The sequence below is a fragment of the Nipponia nippon genome, unplaced genomic scaffold (assembly GCF_047370975.1).
Source record: "Nipponia nippon isolate SJK-2023a ecotype South Korea unplaced genomic scaffold, ASM4737097v1 scaffold_15, whole genome shotgun sequence".
Classification (NCBI taxonomy): Eukaryota; Metazoa; Chordata; class Aves; order Pelecaniformes; family Threskiornithidae; genus Nipponia; species Nipponia nippon.
The window spans coordinates 4,108,968-4,117,754 of record NW_028262331.1 but is presented as its reverse complement, the minus strand read 5'-3'; the positions used below and the strand labels follow the sequence as shown (position 1 = coordinate 4,117,754).

The 8,787-nt window shown below is 38.0% G+C and overlaps 1 protein-coding gene across 4 annotated transcripts in view; it reads right to left on the bottom strand.

The window, feature by feature from the left end:
* Positions 1 to 256: 256 nt before the first annotated feature.
* The window catches only part of ZZEF1 (zinc finger ZZ-type and EF-hand domain containing 1), a 60,096-nt gene continuing 51,565 nt past the window's right edge, over positions 257 to 8,787 (bottom strand). For 3 of the 4 annotated variants that reach the window (XM_087751626.1, XM_087751627.1, XM_087751628.1), the window contains exons 51-55: positions 7,122 to 7,220; positions 6,177 to 6,342; positions 4,479 to 4,629; positions 3,885 to 3,956; positions 257 to 3,392 (exon numbers count right to left, since the gene is read on the bottom strand). In XM_087751626.1, coding sequence (XP_087607752.1) covers positions 3,318 to 3,392; positions 3,885 to 3,956; positions 4,479 to 4,629; positions 6,177 to 6,342; positions 7,122 to 7,220 — 563 coding nt within the window. In that variant the 3' untranslated portion in view covers positions 257 to 3,317. The remainder of the gene's footprint in view (positions 3,393 to 3,884; positions 3,957 to 4,478; positions 4,630 to 6,176; positions 6,343 to 7,121; positions 7,221 to 8,787) is intronic. The other variant, XR_015703442.1, reaches the window with a different exon arrangement.

Genomic DNA, 8,787 nt, shown 5'->3' with positions numbered 1-8,787 from the left:
GGGAAAACTTCATTTTTAGGGTAAGGCCACTGGAATGTAAACAGCAGGGCTGGAATTTAAGAGACGACTCCAGAAGTATGTACCCTGCCTAGTTCGATACAATATCAGATATATACTAACGGCATGAGGAAAAGCGGGTTTGCTTACAGGCATTGAAAATGAAGAATCGTAAGAAAAACCCTGGATCTCGCTGCAAAGTCAAGCATTTAACATTCAGTGAGGAGAGGAGAAAAGCAAACAAAAAACAGACAGCAGGTTGTACTTTTTTGTTTTTATAGAATTTTTACAATATATTTCTCTTCATTTGCATATTTTACCCACATCTGTAGCTTTCTTTTTACATGTTGAACTGAACTGGAATAAATCTAAAGGTCTGATATATTTTAAACAACTGATAAAAATTGCAAAGTAGTAAACCTGTAAGAAAAGAAATTATAAAACTCTCTTTAAGTGTTTAATGAAAGCAAGTAAAATGTATCATTAGGAACAATATGGTTTGTTTTAAACACATCATAGGTCATTCAGGCAGGACAACTTTTTTTTTTTTTTTTTTTTTTAATATTAGGCACATTTTTTTCAGCATACCTGTTTTCCAGACAGTTTTATACTATTCAATATTATCATCCGCATTCACTTGGAACTGCTGCAGGATTTTCAAAATGTGATTGATCATGAATATTCATTATCAGTATTCTCTTCCTCTTTCTTTAAAACTATTAAAACTATCAAAAAAAAAAAATCAGTGTTTCTTATCTCTTAAAAAATCCATAATGAATGATCGAGTTGTAAGGCAGCAACAGATTCAGTGTCAACCCAGGTCACAGTCCTTCAGTTCCACCTAGTGGGTAGAAATTATATTTAGTGGACACTGTTCCTAGACAGTCCCTTCAGGGCAAGATGACTGCCTCACAAGGCCAGTTACTGCTGGTAGAGTAAGTTAAGTGGTACACCTAGTAAGGAACACTGGCCACTCCTGTGTCATCCTTGCAGTCTCATGTCTTCATACAGAAAGCAAAAAGACAGTCCAATGGAAAAAAATGTGAGTATGAGAGCCATGACAGGTTCTATGAATGGTTTATTTACAGTCTTCATCCCTGATGTGAAAAAAGAAAAAAGCCTTCTTTGACTAAAACAGGCAGATCTCACGAGCATGCTACATGCCTTAGCAAATCAGCCCATTGCATATCCTTGACTGCTTAGCCATGGATTCACACTGAGGCAGTGAATAGAAAGTCCTACTGCTTCAGAAGAGCAATTTCAAAATGCTCACCTGTCCCATCGATATGACTCCCTAAAGTAGCCTTAAGAATGTCTCATTTTGGTGGAGCACCTCCCCGTTCCCAGAATCTGTTCATGCTATTAGAAAGTGTGACACAGTTGGTTCCTCAGGGATCTCCAGACACCCCTGCAGTGAGACTGCAAACTCAAATACGTTACTTGGACGTGGGAACAAAATGATCCATGCATTAAAAGATATGCCACAACTTTGATAATTCCCCTCCCATCGTGATCTCATTCAGGAAGGAAGGAGGGCTTTAACCTTCAACTACGGTATACTGGAGGAGGGGTTTCAGAGCAGTATCTCTCCACCTCCTTTCAGTCTTTGATAAATAGTATGTTTTTCCTGAATTCTGGCATTCTCATTTGCTAAGAGGGCCACTCCATTCCTGAAGGCAATGGCTTCAGCATAGTGCTTCTTGGTCTTCAGTTTTAAGTCTTTCAGGCAGAATAGTCACATTCTGATTCAACCTCATCCACTGAAGAAGCTTTGCACTCACCTGGCTGAACAGAAGTCAAAACATCTTTAACTACAGCACCTGAGGCCATCCAAAAAAAGGGGGTGTATTACTGCACGTTTCCCTCTCAGAGGGAGATTGGACTACCCTTAAAATTCCAGCCCCAGCTGGTAAGACCATCAATTCAGAGGTCATCCCCCAAAGCGGTGCTCCTGTGCACATTGCACGTTGCTATTTAGGCATCACTCACCTTTTGGACAAACAAGGTCAATAAGCATAGTCCCTTCTGACAGAGCCACTGCCTTTACACAACCTGCATTCAGTTACTACTGAAGCTTTTTAGCAGCCTTCTTTCCCATATCCTAATGTTGAGGTGAAGAAGGGAAGAAGAAAATAATTAGCATAAAAAGTTCTCTGAATTCATACTTGACAAGACCAGCTCTATACACTGTATAAGAACATATAAAATACACCCCTAAATCCTTCCATGTTCTTTTTAACTCTTTGGAAAGGGAATAACCAGTGTAGTTGAGCAGGAAGAAAGCCAATTTATTTCAGCATAGAAGGTCTGCAATTCATTCCATGTTCACTAAGAGTAATGCAGTTATTGCTCTATAAGATAAGCCTGGATTGATCATTAACCCCCACCCTGAGGGCTGGGAGTCTGGGTTCCCAGTTGCCGAGAAAGACCTCCTAAGCCACTAGTATCGAAATAATTAAAAGCCTCATGAATAATTTCTTGTAAAGATGTGATCTTCGAGAAACATGTAAGTTCCTCAGTTCTTCATATTACCACTGCTTTGTGAACGGAGGCTGGCCTTTGCTCTCTGCACTAGAATCATGTACTATTTAGAATAACACATTGGAGATAACACATTGGAGATAAATTAAAGGTAAGAAGAGATGATTCATCTGATCGAATCAAAGAACAGGAGAAACATTAATCTCTTGCATAAGGATGCTCTGAAACTGGAATCCTTTAACTGCTATGCGAAATCACCCAGAATTTGTTTTACAACCTGTAGTTTAGTAAGGATTAAAGTTCTTTTCCTTGGGTAGTAGCCTTCAAAGCAAAAGCAAACATGACAGGATTCAAGCGTGGACTATTTCTGCATCAGCCCACCAGATTCTGGTTTGCCTATTTCACGTCAATGACATACAATAGATGCTGCTGACGGCATCACTCTGAGTTCAGCCGTATTTTCAAAGCTGTCACGTTCCATCAATCAAGTTTCCTTGGGAGCAGACGATACCAACGCGAGGGCCTTCCATTCTCATACTTCAGCTACCTTCTTTCGTTTACTTCCTCTGAATAAAAAAAAAATATTGTTCTGTTTACTCTAACATGCTACAATATGTGCATACATAACTGTAGGCGACGCGTGAGTTACTTCAAGATGTGCTTTTTCATTGAAGTGCGCTTTTACTTTTACAAATTCTACATCAAGGTGGAAGGAAGGCAGGCTGCAGAGTGCTCATACACTGAAGCTGAAGGAACTTTTCCTGAACAGAGTTAAGATGTTTGTTCCAATGTCCTATGGACAAACTACTCTATCCCATGCACTCTGGCCTGAGCCAGTATTAAACATTCCAGAAACTTGTTGATTTGTTCGGATAGTTAATGGCAAGGCTGATAGCAGCAATGTTTTTCAGGGCCTAGAAGAGAGAAGGAAAAACAAAATCACGTCAAAGATTGTCCTCAATCCAAAACCGTAAAGGAATCCTTGTATGAAATTAAACAGAAACAGATAAATAACCATCCTGTTTCTACCTGGTCATCTCCTGGTAGTGCAGTAACTGTCATGCATCCAGGCAGTTTCAGCAAGGCAACTGCATTTCCAGTTGCCGAAAGACCAGCCCCCTCCCCCATTTCCACATTTTGGCAGTTGCGAGGTCAATTCGGTAAAACAGATACACCTGATTACACCCAACAGCCAGTTTGTGGCACATCATCTGACTGTTAAAGGCAAACAGCATTTGCACGTAGTTCATTTACAAATTTCAGAGGCCTGTCACGGTATTGTAAAGCCCAAGTACATTCATATCTATTTTATAAAACTCCACTGGGCAATCAGAAATCATTCATTATCTGTCTGTCAGAAAAATATCACAAAAACACATTATCTCTGAGCTGTGCAATCTTATTACCTGTGCTGTGCAGCGATGAAGATGATCTTCAGTATTTAAGGCAAGCAAATACTCCTGTAGAGATCCAAGCTCCTGTAGCCAGAAAGCATTCAATGAACACCAACGTTTCTACCAAAGATATCATCCTACTAATTAACATTAAAATGCTGATCATTGTAACAGTCCCCAAGAACCAAAGGTGTCAGAACTACACACAAGACTCTCTTGGACTAGAACACAGTTTGTGACCACAGCCATCAGTTCATTACAGACCGTTCATATGTAACGTTCAAAATCAACTGAAGGAAAAACATATTCAAATACCCTTAAATTAATTATTAAATCAGCGTTCCTCTCAGAATAAAGAGTGTCTTTAGGGCCTACTGCCTCAATCGCACAAGGAAGAGTCACGACTATTACTTAAGGTCCCATGACGGATAAGGCAACAGTATGCCCCTCTATTAGAATTTGCTACCAGGCTCCACAAGAGTTAATGTTTCTAAAGCTCTGATGAACTTTGCCAAGAGAAAGGAAAACTGCATTTAGTTTAACACTGAACTACGTATCATTCCCAGCACTGGGGAGAGGAGGGATACAAATACAGGAACTGCTTACAGTAACTCTGTTTTCTGTAACAAAGAAGAGTTCTGCAAGTGCACGATGAAGAGGAAGGAGAATACCAGGCTTGGTCATGTCATGACACAAGTTGTTTTCCATATGGGTGAAGAGCTGCCAGAGTGGCTTCAACAAGGTGAGGTCACAGTCCCTGAAAAAAAGTAATTTAAATGAAACAGTGATGAAATAGCGAGTAACCATGATCTTATGCCCATTTCTGGGAGGGAATTAAAAAAAAAAGAAACCAAACAAATTTAAGAGAACAAAACCATGCAGTTTTGACAGTTAGATGTATAAATGAAGGAAGAAACACAATAAGTATTTTAAAATCTAAATTCAGTCGGGTGTTTCAGCCCAATGAATTTCATTCTGAATCAGTGAAGTGGAGAAAACCTCATATCCATGAGTATGTCTAAATGACTTTTCTAAAACTGAGCGGCCTCCTGAAACGAGGACTTTAAAATAACTATATACATCACTTTGCTAAATGCTCTAGCTCCACTGCTTGCAATTATACAATACCGAACTACAGCACTGAGCAGGTGATGCCCTTGTATAGAGCAGACAGACAAAAACTGATATACAGCTTCACAAACAATTCCAACCCTGCCTCCTTCCTACTCCTGAGTTAAAGCTAGCTAACCCAGATGTCACTTATCATACAGACAGGATGACAAATATCATTCAGTAGGGGGGAAAAGAGGGGAAACTCAATTTCAGAATCTATCATCAGATTAACACAAGAAAAATACTGAATACTATAAGCACAACAGAGACTTGACCTTTTAGCAATTAAATTTGTTGTCCACATGACAAAGCAGACATTTTCTGATGAAAAAACTAAGGGAACTTGAAAAAATAATAAATCCATGATTACAAGTAATACCAAAATCAGTTTTTCAGACTTGGCTGCAGATCAGTGTATCTAAAATTTACAGAGTCAAGCAATGGTTTTATGTAATTGTCCATTTTTATTACTATATATGAATACACTTTTTGACTTCTCTCTATCAAAGTAAGCTAGTACGATGCTGTTGTTTTCATGATTTTGCTTGTTCTTAACTGAAAGGACATAACTGAGATACATGTCAGTGTTCCAGCATTGCTGTCTTTGTTTCCAGCATTTCTGTTGAGTTAATGTGAGTATACGCATTTGCAAAACACTATAAAAGCTCAACAGTTTTTGAATGTGTATTTTCATAAGAAACACCCATGCCATACACACTTAAGCATTAGCACACCTATCCCTTCTAAAACTCAATCACAGGCTTAGTGGTACAACTAAAAGTAATAATTTAAAAGTTATTTACTTTATATAGAGAATCAGATCATTGTTTCACCGGTTTATTATTCCATCCTCACCTTAATTCTGAAGTATGACTAATACAAAGAGAATAAATTTCTAGAAAAATTAATTTAAATCTATTTTTTGTCCTGTTTTGGGGAGATTTTTTTTCTTTACAACAAAATTTGAATTCATTGAACCTTGTTAAAAGCCAAAAAAGAAGAGAAAATGTTTTAAAAAACCCGCTTATAATAAGTTTCTGCTATCAAGGCACTGTGAATGGTATCTGAAAGGCAAATTAAGAATACCTACTTCAAATCATGTTTTTTTGGCTTCAAAATAATATCAGCGTAGTTACTTTTTCTTCTCCTGCCCTTTGCCTTTTATTGTACAACGTAGAACAGTGCACCTACCTCTGGGCGCTGCACTGCACTATCTTCAAGAGCAAGTGGATAGCCTTCAAACGCTGGTGACCAGTCTGACGGCATGCTACCCCGACCTGCCATTCCCAGATTTTGGCCAGTGGGAGGTGAGGAACTACCCTTTCCTCAGACAGCATCTGCTTTAGAATTTCAAACCCTGGGGGCGGAGGGGAAAGAAAAAAAAAAAAAAAAATCAAACAGCTGTTACTTTTGTAGGGACCCATTCTGTTCATATATTCAGTTTTCTCCATATATAAGTATTGCTCTGGCAAGCAAGAAATATCGAAGAAAAACACCAAACAAAAATCTGAGATAATTCTCAGATTACATCCTGACATCGCAAGTCTTTTTTGGGGCAAAACTTAGATTAACAATTAGAAAGAATCCTATCTGAAATTAAAGTTTTGCCCAAATCAGGCAAACAAAACACGAGTCCTCACTATTATGTGATATGCAGTAGAGTTTTGCTGATTGCAAGTCATCCACCAGCTTCAATTCTATTAAAAATATTTAAGCTCTAAAATAAACTAACAAAACTTTTCATGCTATATCTAGAAATTAGATCCAGAACCAGCCTATTTTAATGGATAACTACTTTTTAAAAACACAATTACAATTATTTCTGTTTCCAATTACAGCACCTTGGAGTGCTCACTAAATCCTGCGTGTAATTACTGTCATACAATGAGACTTGAATGCAAATAACATTATTATAATTATCTCCAAGTCTCTGTGAAGATTTGGTATTTCTAGCATAAAGTCCCAGCAAGCAAGAGACATTAGTCAAGTTTCAACTTGAACAAAACTAATCACGTTATTTCCAAAACACTGGAGACAGCAAATGCTAAGTCAAAATAAGGGATAACCACAAGTCTGTCAAAGCTCGGCAAAATAACTCCAAAAAGTCCTGTCCGATACCTTCTGAGCAGTGCTTACCTGTCTGAAACCTTCCAAGATGACCTGCTGTCACTGTAAACTTATAACCCCACTCAGTGTTACTCATGTCAGAAGTAAATCGGTAATAGAGTGTGTCTCCTGTGTACAAGGGAAGGAAGAAAATCCACGTTACTACCTTCTGAGTTAGTTTTGCTGTCACAAATACAATTCAAATGAAAAGTCTATCATAAATTAATCCTAGATATCGTTATTCAAGAGAGGTGGTCTTTTACTTTTTTGTAATTATGAAATGCACAGAACAGTATGATAAACAGGAGGCTGAAACAGAACGCAGAATGGTTTCCACTGTATAAACATACTTACAAGGATTATGTCTCTTACTGTTTTGTCAACTACATAGAAGAAGAGGGAGTTAAAGAAACTCTATATTGTACACAGTTAAACTTTACTTTTCCAATTGTGTTATGGATCAGTTATGATTTATGAAAAAAGAACCTCTACATAGGCAGCCGAGTTCACAGTCCATTAAACAAAAGGTTAAAAAAATACGAAAGTAAAGTTGTACTGCTTTTACATGTCAGAAAATTAAATTGCATGCTTTTACTCTAGGGAACAAAACTGTTAAACTTAACCACTTAAAAGTGGAAGAACTATCAAAATGTTTGACCATTTTACAATCAGGCAGTGGAACATTCAAGAAGTTCTTGTCATTGTAGCATCTACAGCTTCACAGAGATAAGCACTGGTAGTTAGCTGTAACGCTAAACAAAACATATCCTTACCTATTGTGCTCTGTAATATTAGATCTGGTTAGAACTTAAAATTTCCTTCTGTTCCATGAAAAATCCTATCACCCTGGGACAAGCATGCTAGTTTTCGTTGGGAAGCAGAATTTTCAGTTTGACAAAGAAGAAAGATTTTGAAAATATTTTTTAGGATTTAAAAAAAAGACAAAGAAAAAAAATCTAAAAACCTGCTCCTCTTTTCATCATGAAATGGAATCACTGCTCTCCCCTACTCCTAGGAGTCTTGAGAAAGCCCTGCCATCAAATGAAAAGCCCAGAAGCCTTCAAATGCCTGGTTTCAGCTAAAGCCTGGTGAGTGAAATCAAGAGCCTTAATCCAGACAGCCTTGGCTGGAAATGAAGTTTCACAAGGTGAAACTCAAGTTTCACAGCCAAGGCTGCTCCAAAACAATGGGCCTCAAAGTTCACTTTCTTGGCAAACCTCTGCAACTATTTGGGAGGAAAAGGAGGACAGAAAGAAGTTCATAAAAATCCAAAGTATTTCTACAGAGCACACATTTATTTCTAACTAGCACTTTGTAACCCAAACTGCTTTGCTAAGAAAGTTCCTAAATCTATTTACAGCTACTGACAGTACTCAAAGTCAAAACCTTCCTGCAATGCCACAGCACTCAGTGGGTTAAAACAACTTAATATAAAAAGCATGGGACCATGCAGTCCTTCAGATCACTGGCATTTGCTCCTGTGTTATCAAAAACGTGCTTAGAGAATAAAGACTGAAGTTGTCAGTCAAATGACTAATTTTTTTTTTTCCAGCTATGCTCTGTGGCAACAACTGGCGACAAGGCATTGGCACACACTATTTGCTCTGAACACTAGTATAGCACTAGATAAGCCTATCTTTTTTTTCTTTTTTTAAATGTGCTTCCTGTGGAAAGTAAGACAAGGCAGAAACAATGT